Source organism: Pelodiscus sinensis, chromosome 2 (assembly GCF_049634645.1).
Source record: "Pelodiscus sinensis isolate JC-2024 chromosome 2, ASM4963464v1, whole genome shotgun sequence".
Taxonomy (NCBI): domain Eukaryota; kingdom Metazoa; phylum Chordata; order Testudines; family Trionychidae; genus Pelodiscus; species Pelodiscus sinensis.
The window spans coordinates 221972800-221992679 of record NC_134712.1 but is presented as its reverse complement, the minus strand read 5'-3'; the positions used below and the strand labels follow the sequence as shown (position 1 = coordinate 221992679).

Below are 19880 nucleotides of genomic sequence, written 5' to 3'. Positions count from 1 at the left end.
AGATGCAAGAATTTTGCCACGCGATTTCCCAAGCATTAGTAAGGATTAGATTAAAATAAATTTCTAAACTGTTAACATATCTGATTCTGCCAGCATCACTCAGACTGAGTGGTACTTACATATGTGAGTACTTGATGGGACTAATGGTATGTGTAAGTACTGCTCAATCTGTGCAGGGCCTAACAAAGTTAGGCCAGGTAGTAGAGGGTGTAATGATAAGAAAGTGAAAAATTCTTGGCTCGAGGGATGAGGAAACCAAAGTCTTATGTATTGATTCTGACATGGCTTGACATACTTTTGTCAGGCATAAAGTTAGTTGGAAAAACTGTGATTAGAACCATTTTTCAGTCAGAAAAAGCTGTCCAATCAAACTGCTTCACAAAATTGTACTGATTTTGCCAAAATTTTATTTTGCAGAAAAAGCTGAAGTTCAGACAGTGCCAAAATGCCCTATATTCACATTTTGGGAAGGAAATCTTTCAATTTTTTCATTTTGAAATGATTTTTTGCTTCTCTTATTTAATATTGCATCATTATAAAATAAAACAGTTGCAATCAAACCAAAATGAGTGAATGGTTCCAAAATGATTCCATTCTCACTGAAATTTTTCCTTTGTGGAGTTTGAGTTTTGTTCCAATTCAAAAGAAAGTCATATTTTCAAATTCCTTTGCAAAAGGGAATTTCTTTTCTCCACCCAACCCCAGAGAGATGGTTATATACACTGGAGATGATCACAGTATAATCCTGGAAAATTAGAGCACATCTACATAGTAGGGCTAAACCTGAAATAAGCCACACAATTGGAGCTATGTAAATTGCATAGCCTAAGTCAAAATAGCTTATTTCAGCTTTTGCTGGTCTACACTGCAGGAAGTCGGGGAAATAGTATTTTTCCTCGGACTTCCCTTACTCCTCCTACAGTGAGGATTACAGGAGTTAGAGTAGGAAGTCCTCCAGCTCAACATTATTTTGACATTGTCAAAATAACTGCTTGTAGTATTTCAGAATGACTGTTATTGAAATAACAGTTGCTGTGTAGACATACCCTTAGTGTTCCCCTCCTGCAGCTCACCAGGAGAGACTCATTGGTGGGGCTCTAACTTCAGGCTCTTGGCCTAGATCTGTAAAATGTGATAATTGCCCCAATGAATGGGGTTATGGAAATACAAAGGGCTGCCAAGTTTGGTTGGAGGATTCCTGGAGGTTTTATTACATAGAATCATAGAATACTAGAACTGGAAGGGACAGGCAGAGATCTTCAAGTCCAGTTCCCTGCCCCCATAGCAAGACCATGAGGTGCTTTAAGTCCTGAAGGCTCCAGGACAATCCTGCAGGGTTGGCAACCCTCAGTATGGCTACAAAATGCCAATAAGCAGCTGTGAGTTTAGCTTCTCCCCTCCGCTCAGGCAGGGCTGTTCGAGGCGTGTCCTAGGGCCACAGCCCACCCCAACCATCCCTTTCCAGCCCGAGTTGACGCTCTTTGACCATCGTGTCACCCGCTCTCCCTCCGGCCACTCGGCGGCTGACGCGGCCCCCGCAACAGAGAGGCTGCGGCCGCTGCCCACAGCGCAGGGGGGCGCCCGGCTGAGTTTCGGAGCCCGGGTTGGCTGCAGCGCGGGCGCCGGAGCGGCGCGTTAGTGGGTTTGGCTGGTTGCTGCGCGGCGAAGGGCGCCGGGAGCGCTGAGCAGCGTGAGTCACCAGCCCGTCGGAGCGGGGAGCCCAGAGCGCAGGCACCGAGCTGAGGAGGAGAAGGAGGGTGGAGGCAGGCGGGGGACACGGGCTCCCCTCCCGCCCACTCGCACATGCTGCCGCGCTGCAGTCAGCTGGAGCGGCGCCTCCGCCGATGACCTTCTCGCCCGCCCGCCGCCGCCCCTGAGGACGCCCAGCTCCGCTGCCCTCTCGTCCGCGCGAGGCGGGGATGCCACAGCGGCTCTCGGGAGCTGCTTGCAACACCGGGGCCAGCTGCAGAGCCGCCGCCGCTCGCCAGGAGCCTGAACATGAACCCCCAGTGCGCCCGCTGTGGCAAAGTCGTCTATCCCACGGAAAAAGTCAACTGCCTGGACAAGGTGCGGGGCGCCCCGCCGAGGGGCTGGGGCCTGGGGAGCGGGAGGACGTGGCGGGGGGGGGGGGCGACAAGGGAGGAGGTGATAGATGGGGGAGCGGGGGGAGCTGAGGCTAGTGACCATGCGGGTGTCACTGGGATGTGCTCCCCCCCCAAGTATCACCATTTTGCCTGCTGGAATAAGTACAGCGTGTGAAATGAGCGAAATACAGCAAACCGCCTCCTAAAGCAGGCGCCCCTACTGGGGCTGGGGTGGGGGCGCCGAGAGAGGTGTTCGGAAGGGTTAATGTTTAGTCACTAGGGAAAGGGGGCAGTCGCCTTGGAGAAGCGGCGCAATAGTATCGTTCTTGCTGGGAGCTCCGCTCCTGCTGCAGGGATCTCACTGATGTGGCTTTAAAAAAAAAAACAGGGAGTGTAAAATACCTGCAGATTGCAAATAAAGTACCGCACCTTTGCCTGTCACTGCGCTGCAATCTGCTCCTCTTCTAATCAGAAGGAAATAGGAAGATAGTAATTAAGATGTCATAGCACTGCCGCTGCTGACGCATTGCTATGAATACAAGCTGGGGAGCACAGAAGTGAGATCAAGATTCAAATGCCTATTCACCAGCCAAGATACAAGAGGGTTTTATGATTTGTTTCAGACGATAGCTCTTAAATCTAATAGGACAGCGTTGTAAAGAGTAGATCATAGGATCATTTTCTTTTCTCTTTCCATAGAGGAAGTTATATTTAAAAGTGAAACCCCTACCAGCTATAGCAGATTCCTTTCCAGGTTGACGCAGCTGAGATGCTTAAACAGTGTATCTCTCAGCTATTCTATTGTGGCCACACCAGGGCAAAATAGATGACCTTACTCTTGATATTATTCCTTTTTACTATTACTTATCATGAAACCCCATCATTTCATAAGTGTACATGCATTAAAACTGTGTGGGATGCTCCAGCTTGACACCCCCATACACCCTGTAAAGGGACTAATGGCTATTAGATGAAATACTATATTTAGTGTACCTACAACTGTATTGATTAGTCGTTTTACACATATAATATTGACATTTTTATAAAACATTTTTATTGATATTGTACTAATCAACATGTCAAAATTCTGCTCTAGGTGCCCTTAAAATAATTCTTGTGAGGTTAAGCCGCTGAGATCTTGGCATTCACTTAATTCTAAATCCCATACATTGTTCAGTAGTTTCAGAAGTGCTTACAGTTGCATATGAAAGTAAAACTCTTTAATTTACAAAAATACTTACGTGTCTTCATGGTAAAATCCTCTTCTAGTTTGCAAAAGAATTGACTCAAAATTGTATATAAATACTTAATGTAACTTCAAAAATCAGCCCAGGAAATGTCAATATTTTAATTAACTATAATTTAACATTTCTTGGCAGTACTGGCATAAAGGATGTTTCCATTGTGAGGTATGCAAAATGGCTTTAAACATGAACAACTACAAAGGATATGAAAAGAAACCATATTGCAATGCGTAAGTATTATGAATGTCAAGTCTTGCACAAATGTATTAGAGAAAATAGCTGGTTGGGGAGATAATCGGAGCACAATCATAAGTTGTATTGCTTTAAAAAACAGTTAGTTAACTGGTGATAACTAGGTGTGGCAGAGCAGTCCTAAACAGCAGGGTATATTTTGGTTTTAATAAAGATTATGATGTCTATTGACTGTTCTAATGTATGTGCTATTATATCAAATTACTGCATAAAACCACATTCTTCAATGAGGATGATTAGACCACAATGCTGAGCCCCATTAATATCAATGAAATCTGCAAGGATAGAAAGATTCACCCACACACAGAGCTCAATGCATGTTTAGGCCTATCATCGGTATTTTAAATTAAAAAATGTTCGTTTCTGGTAAGAATGTTATTTGTAAAATTGTAAAATTTAACAAAAATTATATATTTGTATAAAACCCTTGTGTAAATTTCTGTTGTTCAAACAACATCTTGTATTACTAAAGTTGAATATTTTTAAAATTCATTTTACTTTTTGCTGTTCTTGCCATCTGCTTACCTTCTGCATTTATCTCAGAACTGAGATCCAAAACAGCTTAATCAGTTTCACTTTTGACTAGAGTCTGATTCTGATCAATTTCATCTTCTAGTTCTAAGAAACTAGTACAGTGCTTCTGTGTTTGGATTGCAAATACTATAGGCGAATATTTTGGTATGTAAAACATGTTGTTTGTATCAAACCTTTACATTTGGTAGGTGCATTTGAATGTATATTTATTAAGCTTTACAAATATTCTTTGCTTTTGTACAAAGATGTGGGTTTTTTTATAAAACATGGACCAGATTTGACATCTATGTCCCTTTAAAGTATATGCTCATTGTGATAATTTCCATGCTAATCCATGTCAAAAATATTAATAAATGAAATTTGTAAAAAGTATCATATTTTATTTCATCACTGTAACACTTCACTATGGAGTGAACATTCCAATAATTTGTAACTAGCTTATGTTTGTCCTCTTCCATGATAAAATCATTTAAAAATAAACATAAAATCCCTGTGTACTGTAAAAATATGAACATTTTCTATAAATGTTGTTGCTCTGCTGTCAACATTTGAAGATTCTCCTTTGAGCGTGTGTAACATTTAAGAATTTATTTTCTTATCCGTAAGTTCCTAGTTCTTCCTGTAGGGTTCTGTGAACCCTCTAATGGTACGTTGACAGAGGCCTGTAGATTAGACTACCAGGCATAGGAAAATGAAGCGGCGATTTAAATAATCGCCGCTTCATTTAAATTTACATGGCTGCTGCGCTGAGCCGATCAGCTGTTTGTCGGCTCAGCAGGGTAGTCTGGACGATCCAGTGCGGTAGTCTGAGGCATACCTGGGAGGTCGACAAATGCCTTTGATGTCGACCGCAGAACGTCCAGACTACTGCGCTGAGCCGACAAACAGCTGATCGGCTCAGCACGGCAGCCATGTAAATTTAAATGAAGCGGCGATTGTTTAAATCGCTACTTCATTTTCCTATGCCTGGTAGTCTAATCTACATGCCTCTGTCGTCAGAGGCATGTAGTCTAGACGTACCCTAAGGCTACGTCTAGACTACATCCCTCTGTTGGTAGAGGAATGTAAGTGAAGCACTTCGAAAGTGCAAATGAAGCATTTCAAAAGTGCAAATGTAAATATCCTGCGCTTCATTTGGAAAATCACATAATGGCGCTATTTTGAAATTGAAAACGCAGTCTAGATGTGGTTCTTTCGAAAACAGGGCGCTTTTTGAAAGATCCTGTAAACCTCATTTTTAGAGGGATGTAGTCTAGACGTAGCCTTACATGACACACAGAGAGGTTTAGTCAATAGTTACAAGATAAAAACAGGGTTACAAAGTTAGTGGTGTTGGTGTTTCAGTAGGTAGCACACTTTCCTTTAGCTATGTCTATGCTACAGGGTTTTTGCACAAAACCCGCCATTTTTGCACAAAAACCTGCGGAGCAGCCACACCTCAATCACGTTTTTGCACAAGAAAATCTACAGTCAATCGACAGAAGAGAGGGCTTTTTGCGGTGTAGGTATATCTCCTTCTATGAGGCATAACTCCCCTTTGCACAAGAGTTCTTATGCAAAAAGGTGTATGTGGATGTTCAACGGGGATTTCTTGCGCAAAAAGAGACTATCACAAAAAGCACAAGTGCTCTGTTGGCCATTCTGTGAAGGGCCATCAGAACTTTCTTGTGCAAGAGTGTCCGTGCAGTGTGTATGCTCTTGCGCAAAAACACATTGCTTTTGTGATGTGCTTTTGAGGTGTGGACACAGTTTTGTACAAGACATTTTTACAAAAGATCTCTTCCGCAAAAAAGCTTCTTGTGCAAAAACTCTGCAGTGTAGACAAAGCCCTTGAATCAGCAGTATTAAATCAGTGGCCCAATTTGGTTCTGAATGGTCCTTTGCTGTTGGAAAGGTTGTCTTTTGGACAAAGTCATTGCAAATCCATGATGCTTTGGTACTTTTTTTGAAAGAGCCCATTTTTATATTTTTTGTCATGGGCACATTTCAGCTCTAATATTCTGCTCACTTAAAACTTCCTAAGTAGTTTCAAGTTGATTATCTCTCTCTATATGGGACGCGACTGTCTAGGAAGGAGTATTGCAGAAAGGAATCTAGGCGTCATAGTGGACCAGAAGCTAAATATGAGTCAACAGTGTGACACTGTTACAAAAAAAGCAAACATGATTGTGGGATGCATTAACAGGAATCTTGTGAGCAAGACACAAGAAGTCATTCTTCCACTGTACTCTGCACTTAGTAGGCCTAAATGGGAATATTGTGTCAAGTTGTGGGCACCACATTTCAAGAAAGATGTGGCGATATTGGAGAAGGTCCAGAGAAGAGCAACAAGAATGATTAAAGGTCAGAGAAGATGACTTATGAAGGAAGACTGAAAGAGTTGGGCTTGTTTAGTTTGGAAAGGAGAAGACAGAGAGCACATGATAGTGGTTTTAAGTTATCTAAAAGGGTGTCACAAGGAAGAGGGAGAAAAATTGTTCTCTTTGGCCTCTGAAGATAGGACAAGAAGCAATGGGCTTGAACTGCAGCAAGAGAGGTTTAGGTTGGACATTAGGAAAAACTTCCTGTCAGGGTGTTTAAACACTGGAATAAGTTGCCTAGGGAGGTTGTGGAATCTCCACTTCTGCAGATATTTAAGAACAGGTTAGATAGACATCTGTCAGGAATGGTCTAGATGGTATTGGGTCCTGCCAAGGGACTGGACTCAATGATCTCTTCAGATCCCCTACAGTCACAGTTCTAGTGTTCTATAATTCTATATAAAAAGTTTTTTCTGCCGGGCGATATAATGATATCATCATGTTCTCTGTCTGCAAAAGCCTCCAGAGAGAGGGAGGTTGACAAGTGTAATGAGCACAGGGTGCAGCCCACTAATTTATATTTAATAGAATGTTCAACAGCAAATTTATTCATGCTGTGGGTGTATGGTAGGTACTGTAGGTTCCTAAGTTTCAGTTGGTGAAGTGAGCTCTTCTGTATAGACTTGTAATGCATGCTGAGATCTTTCAGTGGGGAGTGAGCAGAAGAAATGCTATTACAGTAAACTTATGATAATCCGGCACCTTTAGGACCCAGGGGGTGCCGGATTATCAGATATACCGGACTATCAGAAGGGGGGGCTATGAGGGGTCTGGGATGGGGTGGGAGGGATGCCACCCCAGACCCCTCATAGCGCCCCCTTCCGATAGTCCGGCTCTGCCCCAGGTGTCCGCGATTCAACCGCTGCTGGTCAGTTTCAGCAGCGGCTGAATCAGGGATGCCCGCGGCAGAGCAGCTGGGGTGCTGCTGGGTTGGTCCGGTAGTGCCGCCCCTCAGTGCTGCGAGACCAACCCGGCAGCACCCCAGCTGCTCTTGGGGATGCCTGGGACAGAGCAGCTGGGGTGGTGCCGGGTTGGTCCTGCAGCGCCAAGGGGCAGCGCTACGGGATCAACCTGGCAGCACCCCAACTGCTCTGCCTCAGGCGCCCCTAATCAGCTGCTGCTGAAACTGACCAGCGGCTGATTCCGGGAAGCTCTGCCCCGGGCTTCCCGGAGTCAGCCGCTGATCAGTTTCAGCAGCGCTACAGAACCAACTCAGCAGCATCTCAGTTGTTCTGCCCCTGGCTGCCCCGATTCAGCTGCTGGTCAGTTTCAGCAGAGGCTGAATTGGGGAAGCCGGTTGCAGAGCAGCTCCAATTGTCTGGCTGCCCTGAGCACTTCCGGGTTCCTGATGGTACCGGACCATCAGGAGTGCCGGAGCATTGGATGCTGGACTAATGGTGTTTCACTGTATTATGTAAGAACTAGTTTTCCTATTAGCTGCTTTATTGAATGCTGTGTAATAGTGATCCTTAAAATGAATTTATTGCCCTTTAAAAACTCTCTTCTTAAAGAGGAAAAACTTAAAAAACAACAAATAGTCTTGCAGCACCTTAGAAACTAAAAAAAAAAAAAAGTAGATACTATCAAGGTGCTGCAAGACTATTTGTTGAAGTTTTTCCAATTACAGACTAACATGGCTACCTCTCTGAATCTCTTCTTAAATGTTTGTCAAACTGTACTTGGTTTCTGAATATTACTTTAAGCATTAGTGTAAAGTGTCAATTTGCATATGCCTTTTTTGAACCATGTAAAGCAGAGTAATATTTTTAATTGCAATTTTTTTTGGTTTGAACAAATGGTGAATAATTTTGAAGGAAAACTGAGACACCATTTTGCTATTTTGAAAATGTATTTTGCCTATTTGAAATATCTTTTGACACATTCATATTGCATCTGATCACATAGTTAAAGTTACTTATTTAAGTAACACTAATTAAAATATTTTAAATGAGATTCACCTTCTTTAGTTTTCATTAGTAGGAGAGAGCTGAAACCTCTTTTGGGTCAATTTATTGCTTGTTTCATAAAATTTGGAAAAAAAAAAGTAAATTTACTTAGTCTATCATGAAGCTCAGGCAAGGTGAGGTCCAGGGGCTGGATCTGGCCTGCCTAACACTTTAATCCGGCCTGTGGACTGCATCTGGCTGCTGTCTATTTATATCCTGCTGCCTGTAGCATCGAATTACCAGATGGTGGCTCAGGAGGCAGGATCCTGTTTAAATTGCTCCTGGCTCCCGGTCGCAGTGCTACCCTGTCAGGGGCCAGATCCGTGAGCCCTTTAAATAGCCACAGCAATCTCTGGTGGCTGCAAGTCCTTCACTGTGTTTTTAATCTAAAGCCTCTGGTCTCAGACAACTCTAGGGGGCAGGCTTGTTCCTTCCGCCCCAGACCCTGCCCCTTCTGGGGGTGGAGCCAGCCCCTTTCTACCTACCAAAATTCAATAAGTGGCCCCACTGTGAAAATTATTGCCCATCCCTGCTCTACTGGAAGTGCGTGACAAAAGCCTTTATTATTAGACAAGTAATGGAGGCCATCCATCAGTACGAGTATAATTTATAGAAAAAATACAGAATTATGAACACATCATTTTATTGGAACACTAAAAGTATTTAATAGATTTGAAAGCCATAGTTAACTTTTCATTTAAATAAGTCAAAATGCATATCACCTTAGTAATTTCAGTGCTTCTTTATTAGCTCCCATGTTAATGTATTGGGTACATTGTATTTTGAATTTTATTTTCCACTCAATTGTGTGGATATTTGCTTTTCTTCTTCTTTCATTTCAAGAAATGGAACTGTTAAAATCAACTTTATTTTCCCTTAGAAATAAGAGTAACAGATACTGATCTGTGATTGCGCTGACTTGGAACTATGATTTGTTTTAATGGGGTAAGGGGAGCAGGATATAGAGATTTAATGAACCATGGAAGACTAGATTATAAAAAATAGTTTAATTTAATACACTTTTGAATAGAGCACAGCTAAATACACATAGAAAGTTCAAGTTTTTATAGACAAGAAAGAAATCTGTTTTATTCGTCTGTCTAATTTTTAGCTGATAATTTTATGCAGTTCTTGTGATCAGGAAATGTTGATAGGATGATTTCTGCTGCAGTAGAACCAGCAGAGTTGTCAAGACTCTCTTATTATGTACTTGGAATTCCTTGTATATGTTTACTTAAAAGGAGCAACTCTATTGCAAAAATTTCTCTACAGCTGTGAGGAGAACTTTGCCTGCACCATGTTTAGATGTGCTGTTGATATAAAAGCAAGAAATGTGTTGTGGTTGAAGTGCTGGACTGGGATTTGAAATCTGGGTTCAGTAGTCTTTTCTGGAACACATTTTCTCTGTGACCATGGCAAGTCATATAAGCTCTTTCCTCAGTTCACCCATCAGTAAAATGGGGATATTGCCACTTTTTATCTTCTACCCTTTGTCTGCTTTATTTATTAACGGTGTGTCTATACACACAGTCCTGCAGCGGCGCACAACTGTCCTGATATAGTTGCATAGCTGTAGTGCATCTGGTGAAGATTCTGTGTTGATGGAAGAGCTCATTTCCATCAGTGTAAAAACCGTCCTGTGAACAGCGTAAGCTACATTGGTGGGAGAAGCTTGATGACATAGCACTATGCACACGAATACTTATTAGGCATAACTTGTGTCACTCGGGGGTGGAATATTCACTCTCCTGAGTAACAAATTTTGCTGAGAGAGGCTGTAGTGTAGACTTAACCTTAGTTTCAAAGTTAACTTACTGTAGTTTAGTTTCTAAGCTTACTTCTTGTAGCTATGTTGCTGTGGTGCCAAAGTATAAACACTTTCTACATTAATGGAAGGGGTTTTCTGTCAGTGCATGTGACCTACCTTCTTGAGTGATGATAGGTTGATGGAAGTTAGTTTACTATGGCTCTCAGATGTGAATTTTTGAGGCTATGGAGTAATGTAACTAAGTTCTAAATTTTAAGTGTAGACCAAGGCTATTTTTTCTCACACTTCTTGAAACAGTGGTGTTTTGATTTGTTGGGTCTTCTAGGTGCTACTATAATATATATATGTGTGTGTGTGTGTATGTGTGTGTGTATATATATATGTATGTATATATATATATATAGATAGATAGATAGTATTTAAGTTTTCAGTTCACCTAATTCACATTCCTTTACAAATTCTTGTATATACGTAAGACTTTTTGGAGGAGTAATACTCGGGGTACATGATTGTCAGATCTGGGTTATAATTTTGTTCTGCTTTTGGTGCACTGCGTGACTTCAGGCAAGTCACTTAACATATCTGTGTCTAATCTGTGAAATGTGGCTAATGATGCTTTCTCTATGGAATGTTTTAAGAACTATAAATGAAAATTGCTAATTGTGTATATATAGGAGGCATAGAAAAAAAATCATCTTACCTTTTTCTGTACAAACACAGCATTTATTCCACACAACTGTAAATAACCTAATAGCTAGTGCTAGGAAGTAAATAACATTTTGGCAGCAGTGGGTTGTACATAATAGTTCTTAAGCTTGTTAAATCATAGAATCATCTATGATCATAATATGGTGATTTATTCTTATAAATATTCATTTTGTGTAGAATTAAACAGTGAATCGCCAAGGTTTATTTTTTCCTTAGTGCAGTTTTAGTTTTGTAACTTAGGTTTTTGTTAACTGTTTGATACAAAAACATTTATCAGCCAGTTTCATCAGAACAAAATAAGATTTTTTAAATTCAAAGCATTTTTGTCTTAGAAAATTAAACATGCATTTTTTTGGCAAGAGAGTTATACCCTGCTGAAGAAAATAGGTTTTCCTGCTTGAAATTTTCAGCCAATAAAACATGTCTTTGATTTTATAGAAATTAACAAAACAAACATCTGTACGCTATACCGATCAGTTATACCCTTGTGACAAAAGTTAACCAGCCTTACTGACAGGATATATCCTTCCAAGATGATCAGCATCTAAAAACTTCTACTCCTATCCAAATGGTACAACTTCATTAATGTTTTTATTCATGACAGCTACTTATGGAGTGATTATATAACTCCTATGGTATCAGAATCCACTGTCATCAGTTCTAAGACTGGGCAATTTATGGTAGGGAGAAAAAACAATATTCTAATATTCTAAAATAGAATGTTCTAAATTTTTACTCTGTTTTCAAATTTGTTTCTTTGAAAGTATATACATGAACATTTTACATTTGAAAAATTTTGGTATTGGGAACATTAGGAACCATAGTTAAAGGTAAGGGATGTTACTGTCAAGGTTTTTGTGTCTGTTGAGAGACAATATAAAGTTTATGTAGCTATCTAGATGAGTGATGACCAGCCAAGATGAGTGAGATCTCCTTTGTCTCAGTGGGCCACAGTGGTGGGCAACCTGCAGGCCATCACCCAGTGGGATTCCACCTGCTGCCTGCCTAAGCACCTTCTTTCTGCTCCCTTCCCCCACACTTCTTGCAGACTGGGGCACTGGAGCCCTGCACTTCCTCCTCCTACCTCCACCTGATATGAGGCACTCAAGTGCTGGAAGGGTGGGGGAGAAGCTGGGACGGAGTGTGAATCAGTGGATTCACTGTGCTCAGAAAGTGCTGGGAGGGAGGGGGTAGAGTAGAAAGTGCACGGCTCCAGTGTGCGAGAGGTGCATGGGGAGGGAGGCAGACAGGTCAGTGTGTGGGCCGCAGATGGAATCCCAGTGGGATGTATGTTGCCCATCACTAATCTAGAAACTTACATGGGGTGGGGAATGGATGGGACTAATTGGTAACGAGAGAGAGGTGTGGCTAGTGCATGAATTCTATTGTCACTGAATTTTGTACATGTGGAATTGAGTGTGAAATGACAGAGGGCTTTCCTATAGTCAGGAAAATTCTGGAAAGTGTCCAGGGAATCTCTCACCATAGTTTTTGATAAAGCTTATTTTTCAATGTTAAATTCCATTAGGTGATTATTTCTCATTCTAATTGTAATAAAAGTGAAAACTACTGATCAACTGTATGTGGCTGATTAATTATTAGTGTTGAATGATTACCAAATACTATCCTGTGCATTTCTGATTCAGTATGCCTAAGATTTAAAGAAGTAGGAAACAAGAAATGGAAAGGACATTTAGTAATAAAAAAAGATAATTCTTCTCAAATAAAATGTAAATACTGTGTCAAGCGTTGTTGGGTAGTAAGAGAGGATTTGTGCTCCTCTGAAAAAGTGCAGATAATCAGTTTGTTTGGATTCTTTTTTAAATTATTTAGTGTAGTAAAAGAACAGAGTATTGAGTTTGATCCTGTAGCTGTGGAGGAGAATTATTTTTTATTATCATAATTGAAAAATAGCTGATATTATGATATAATTTCCTGTAGTAGAGTCCATCAAGCAACTTTTGATCATCAGCTTTATTTTGGAGTAAACTTTGTTAGTCACAACCATCCCCAAATGGCAAAAATCAATTGGTGAGAAAGCAAAAAACAATGAACCAACTCCCTGCACCACACAACATCTGAAAGATAATCATTTGCTTTTTCTTACTTAGACTTCTTTTATATTAACAACATGATCTTCAATAGACCCCAAAATAAATAATTGAAAGGAATTGGCTGAAGCTCATCCTGTATTCCTGCAAAATTAAACTTAAACTTAAACTTAAACTTGTAGGCCCAATGCTACCCAGTGTAACCGAGGAAGAGAAAATTAAGGAACAAGTTAACAGTAGTACAAACTATTTGTTCAAATGTTAGATATAACCTGATATTTACAATCTTCCACGAGGGAAAAATAGATCCCTATTTAATTCTATAAAATCTTAATTTGAAAATGTAGTATATATCCACCTTGCTGCTGATGGCATTCAACAATGAAAAGTATGATGAAAAAGGACTTTGCCATTAGTTCAAACGAAGGAAATAAAATGGATAAGATGGTAATGCCTTAAGTACAGTTGTCCTAAACTGAGTGTTTAGCTTTCTTCTTGAAGAAGACATGATCCTTCAAGTATATTGTGGAAGTTCAAAACCTTTTTCTGCAGTCACCATCAGCTTCACAATTGTAGAAGAAATAAAACATCGTTCCCTTCCCCCCTTCCCCCCCGAAATAATGCTCCAACTTCTCAATGGCACTTGGAACTCTTGGGAAGATTGTGGTCCCAATTCCAGTTCATGTTCCATACCTTCTTGGGAAAAGTGGTGCAAAGGGTCTGGAAAACTTCCCAAAATGGGCAGTTTAGAGTTCCCTTCTTCATGGAAGAATCTCCAGTGTGTGTAGCCAGCACTACACCATACCGTCCAGTTTCCCTCAGAGTAGGAGGTATGATCAAAGCCGCTGCATTCTAGCAATTTTCCACTTGATGTAATTGCCCCAGCATCCCATTAGAAGCTAGCATAATTTAGAACAGCCAGGTGGCAAATAAATAACAATAATATTTTTATGAAGGTCCACAAATTGCACAATATTTAATGCTTTAGGCCAGCAATACTGTTTAAGAGCCCGTCTATCTTGTAAATTGGTCAGTTCTGTTTCCTGTGAGCTTTAAAGTTTGGAGTTGAATAAACACACACAGTTTTCAATGCAAATGGTGTTTGGTCATCAGTGTGTGTAAATCAGCAATTTTTCAAACTTGTTGAGTTGAGTTCTCCCTTTGAGTTACTATTTTCCCTTGTGGCCCTCCCCAGCCCAGACAAAAATAGTTCCACGTACACAGATATTACAAATGACACAGCCAATGCTTCCTCAGCAGCGGGCTACTTCTACCTTGCAGCCAAGCTGCACTGGTAGGGCAGGGTCAATATCTACTTCCTGTCCCCTCCCCAGCTTGGGTTTTCAAAGTCTAAACATACAAGTCCAATGAAATGTACTCCTTTAGTTTGTGGCTCTGTCAATCTTATCTCCACTATGCCACTTCCATGCTTGACATTGAGAGAAGTGAACAGACCATTCCTCTCAGCGGATAGTGATGTGGACTGAATGGTATGCACTAACTGCTTAAGTAACTTCTATTGGTACAGGTAAGGGTGCGCTGAGCCCTGAAAGTTGAGAATCCTGTGTGGAAATGTAAAAACAAACACAGTTCTTGGTTACAGTGAAGGTGCATGACCTGTGATTTTGCCATATATTATTTAAGTTTGAGGAAATGATGTATATTTTCATCAGTATTTCATCTCAGTGAGAAATATCATAGCATAGCTTTCAGTTAAAATATTGTTGAGACTTTTGGCCAATACCAACTCACTTAATCAGAGGCTTTCACTTCATGCCTCTGATAAAGTGAGTTGCAACTCACAAAAGCTTATGCTGCAATAAAATTGTTAGTCTTTAAGGTGCCACCAGACTCCTTGTTTTCACTGAAACAGACTAATCTAGCTACCTCTGAAGCCAGAAAAAATAAGAAATGGATGGCTACAATACCATTCCTGCCAACATTTTAACCTGTAGATGGGGATAATTAGGGATGAAAAATAGGTGTGCTGCTTTTAAATTTAATTGAAATACACTAGATTTATGTGAACTTTGCGGAGGGGCATTTTTTTCTTTACTTAAATAAAAAGTTGAAAATACCTCTTTAACAGTGAAAGTTGGCATGTTTTAAATACAATAAATAACATTCACACATTGTGTGGCAATGATTACTTTAATCTATGATTGCCAGGGTGTTGAAATTCTTGGTTGGATTTGTTGGGATATTCGAAAGAAAGGGAGCTATTATTGTGACTACTAACAAAAAACACTGCTCAATACAGAAATGGTATTTAACAAGAAGCAAGGGACATTAGCACTACTTCAAGCAGTAGATTTTCCCCTGGAGATATGTTTAAAACAAATGCTTGCTACAGTATAAATGGGATCTGTGAGTTTCATGTATTTGTATGTGTCTTTTCCACTTTTGAGTTTCTGGCATGAATTTTTCAGATTTCCAGAAAAGAGAGACAAGGATAGCTGATGCAGACACAGGCAAAATGAGGACAAACAGATGCATGTAATTAAGCTGCAGGCTTCAATTTTTATGAAACTTTAACGTAGGCAAGGCATGCTACCTGCCTGTTACCCATGCTTTCCTATACTGAACATTTAATTGGTTCTGCTGGGGATAGTTATAGGTTCCTTACCACATGACCTGTAACAGAGGTAGGCTCTCCTCAACATAACCCATCAGGACTCAGCTCTTTCTGGAGTCTTAGAATCTTCTCTGCCATAAGGCAGCCATATGGTACAGACAGGTGGAGACTTAGAGCCATGAGGTGTTATCTTTTTTTGTGAGCCCAAGGATCATCACCAAAATCCCCGGTCTTTTACCTCTGGCAAATGTTAATTTTATCCTTCTAACTTCACTGGAGACTAGCTGCAAGCTGCAAAAAATTAACAACTCAACCCAATATTTCAGAACTGCCTTCCTGTTTAACCTACTGTAGCTTGAAGGTTCTGCAAAGAAGGTGAAAAACTCCAGGCTCCTCTGCCAGTTGGCCCATGGGAAGAAAAAATTAATTCCTGACATTCGCACCAGTGATCAGCTAGAACAGGGTTGGGGAACCTTTTTTGGGTCAGGGGCCAATGACCCACAGAAAACTCAGTCAGGGCTGCACGCCAGTGAGAGCAAAAAAACCCCAAACCCAAATCCCTCACCGATGTGACCCCCAATTGAGGAGGAGAAAGATAGTCTCTACATTTCCCTCACACACCAGAGCCTAGGGGGGACCCCCAGCCCAGTAGATTTTGTGTGCTCCAGCCTCATAGTGGAGCAGCAAGGGGGCTGAAGAGCTAGCGTGGACTCCCCAATGCTGAAGTGGTCCTGAGCCTCAGGGGCTGGATCCAGGCAAGCCGGGGGCTGCATCCAGGCCTGAGGTTTCCAACCCTGGAGCTAGACCCTTAGCATTTGTCAGGACAGATTCCCATTCCTAGTTCAGCATGGGGCTGATGGAATGTAATTGAAAGATGTTCCACAAGGCTCCCATTCCAGGTTAAATCCTGTGAACTGGGGAATGTTGTCCAGTCTGCACGTCTTCCTTCCAACTGGTTGGGGGTACCAGAGACCCCCAAGAAGAAGATTTATCTGCTGTCTTTTAGTATCTCCATCCCTTACTGCTTGGACTGCCCTCTTTCTGCCCTCCTGCTGTGTTGGACTCTGGGGGCAACTGAAAGGGCCCAGAGCTCCAGCATTTCCAACAGCCGCAGTAACAGTGGCCCGTTCAGGAGCCCCATGCCCTTTTTAATCACCTGGCCTCAGGGCAGTTGTACCCTTTGCCCCCCACTGTTGGCAGGCCTGTGCTTAACGTTTTCCCAATTATCTGTGCAATTTAAGCTACATTTTAAGCTCTATTTTAATGCAATGAGATGATGAAAAGTACCATTCATAGGTCATAATCAATTGGCTTGTTTGGATTTAAAATTTTGACCTTATTATTAACAATTAAGACATAATTTGATAATTGCCTTTGGAAAATGTTGTCAAATGCTGCATATAACATGGGTTCTATGAGCTGGTAGGCCCTATAGCTGCCAGAAGGTATTGCGTGATCCTGGCAAATTTTAGGATTGTTATTTAATAGTTATATCTTAATTTAGTAGCCAGAAGTTTTGGATATATATAGTCAGACATCTGTTTTGTAACAACTCACTTGCACTACTCCCTCACTTAGGGTCTAGAATGCGAGGAGCTATCGGAAAAATGAGCAAAATGCGCTCCGCATTTTGCATATCTTTTTCTGATACTTTTGTCGTAAGAGGCTTTTCCAAAATTTGGCCCATCTAGACTGGGCCAAATTTCAGAAAAAAACCCTCTTTTGAAATGAGGAATACAGGGGCTTCTGAAAACGTGTTCACTCCTCCACAAAAAATGTGGAAGAGCAAATATGTTCCCTGGATGAGTTTTTTCGGGATACCACTGGTATCCCAACCCTGCCCCCTGCAGTCTAGCTGTACCCTTAGAAGACTTTCCCTACCTGTAGTTCTTGTCTTTGCGAGGATGAGAAACTTAGGAGAATAGTATATCTGTGTCCCTAGCAGTGATTAAAGGCTTAATTTTCATGAGTTCCTGCTTTTTCGAGCCTCATTTGGTTCATCAGCAGGGAACTTCTTAATTCTGAGGAAATGGCTATGACAGATTATATTTTTCCCATGGAGCATGATACTGTGTATAGAATGCATAAGTAAAAAAAATCCCAGATTAGCATGTCAAATAAGTTTTATAGAGCAATAACAGCATTATTTTCCAGAGTTGCATGAAGAAGATCCCAAAGAGAAGGATTACAAAGGTCCAACATAATCACAGAGCTCAATCTATTTCTTTAACTACCCAAAGGAGGGAAACTTTTCTTTATTGCATATCCTCACCCTACCTGTCATTCATAAAGTACCCCATCTGCTGTGTGAGCCTTTGTTAGCCATTGTTAATCTTTCAGGCAGGTACCTACATTTTTTCTGCCATGCATCACCCTGTACATAAGAGGGTCTCCCTGTAATCGCATGTAGGACACTTCCCTGTCCTCCTCCAAATCCATCCTTAAGACTCTTCTCATCTCCTGTTGATGTAAGTAGTATCTACATGAAGTGCTGTAGCATTTTAAGTGTAGACATACCCTTAGTGCTTAGCAGCTTCTGATTTTATTTTCCATTTATAGGGTATATTCCCTCTTTTGAAGAGATTGTATTTAAAATAATGTAGTTTCTTCTTTATAGATTTAATGAGCATTATTGACTCTGGTGAATGATTATTTAAATATGCCAAGAAATTCCAAGGGTCATGGTAAATTCTCCATCACTGACAATTTTTAAATCAAGATTGTATGTTTTTCTAAAAGATTTGTTTTGGGAATTATTTTGGTTAAGTTTTATGGCCTATGTTTACAGAAAAGGTCATGCTGGATGATCACAATGGCTCTTTCAGGTCTTGGAATCTATTAACCAATGAATAGTAAGTGAAGGAACACTTCTGACAGATCTACTGAAAATAGTTCTGGACAAGTAGTCATGAATGAATATCTTTTAACTTAAAAAAACACCCAATGCTGATGAAAATGCTTAGGTATTTCAACCATTTTAGTATTTGCTAATTTGTTTACTTCTTCTGCTGTTCCCAAATAGTTAAAAAGATATTAGTTTATTCTGAAAATAATTCTTGTCTAAAGGTTTCTCTGCATGTGACAGCTTTGGAAAATTTTGGCTCAGAATATAAAAACGATAGTATGTCTACTAGATTTTCCGGTCTTGAAGTTAGGACATAAAATGAAGAACAGAATAACATAGGCTTGTCAAAACACATTTCTGTAGTTACAAATCAGAAGATTTTATTGGAAGCTAAAACCTGTACAGTAATTAGAAATAGGTTTAATGTTCCTCATGGTATGGAGAACATAGAACATTATTTTAAATAAAGTAATGTAAGACTAGTTAACTTACATATTTTGTATCTTAGGAATTCCCATGATGCTTTTATTGATATATTTAAAACTTGTTTGAGGAAAGTCCTTAAGGGAGGAGTTACTTCCTCCCTTTTTGTTTTTGCTTTGTTTTAGTTCTGAAGTACAGCTGAATGTCAGTTTGGAATATATTGCTAGGTACTGTTTTAGTCCTGGAGTTTTAGTGTCAATATAAGATAGCTACTTTTGCTGTAAGTCTAAAATCAGGCATAGACTCGGTTTCTGTGACTGACCAGCACTTTTCCATAATCATTAATTCCCGGTCTATTTTAACACTGAATATGTTATTTTGAAATGTAAATACATTTTTGTTGTTTAAAGAGCGCAAATTCAAGCTGAGACTAGACTTACTCATGTATAGGTATTTATATATGGGCTTAAACTGCAGCAAGGGAGGTTTAGGTTGGACATTAGGAAAAACTTCCTAACTGTCAGGGTGGTTAAACACTGGAATAAATTGTTTCGGGAAGCTGTGGAATCTCCATCGCTGGAGATATTTAAGAGCAGGTTATATAGACATCTATCAGGGATGATATATATAGACCATGCTTGGTCCTGCTGTGTGGGCAGAGAACTGGACTTGAAGATCTCGCGAAGTCCCTTCCAGTTCTAGTATTCTATGATTCTGTGATTTATACTCATGTACTCTGTCTTTGATTTGGATCATATGAAGGAATTTATAAATGTATATTTGTTGGGGGGGGGGCAGGGCAAATCAGTGATGTTTCCCTATCCTGCATTTGCTCACAATTGTGGAAGATTCTATTGCAGCTATACAATGATTGATATTACAGGACTTCATTTGTACAGCCCTGCATATTTGAGGTCTGCGTAATATCTGTGAGTATCTGCGTTCACGGATGTGGTTGCAGATAACTGTGGATCATTTTTACAGATATGGATGCAGATACCAATTTTGTATCCACACAGTATTTTTTTAAAGTACAAATTAACTACTCAACACAAAGTAGGGCTTTTGTGTGTGTATATATTATAAAATT

General features: G+C 40.4%; 1 protein-coding gene across 2 annotated transcripts in view; it reads left to right on the top strand.

Annotated features, from left to right (window-relative positions):
• Positions 1 to 1425: 1425 nt before the first annotated feature.
• Positions 1426 to 19880, top strand: part of NEBL (nebulette) — a 416787-nt gene continuing 398332 nt past the window's right edge. Inside the window, exons 1-2 of one of the 2 annotated variants that reach the window (XM_075922493.1) lie at positions 1426 to 2067; positions 3464 to 3558. In XM_075922493.1, coding sequence (XP_075778608.1) covers positions 1999 to 2067; positions 3464 to 3558 — 164 coding nt within the window. In that variant the 5' untranslated portion in view covers positions 1426 to 1998. The remainder of the gene's footprint in view (positions 2068 to 3463; positions 3559 to 19880) is intronic. The other variant, XM_075922494.1, reaches the window with a different exon arrangement.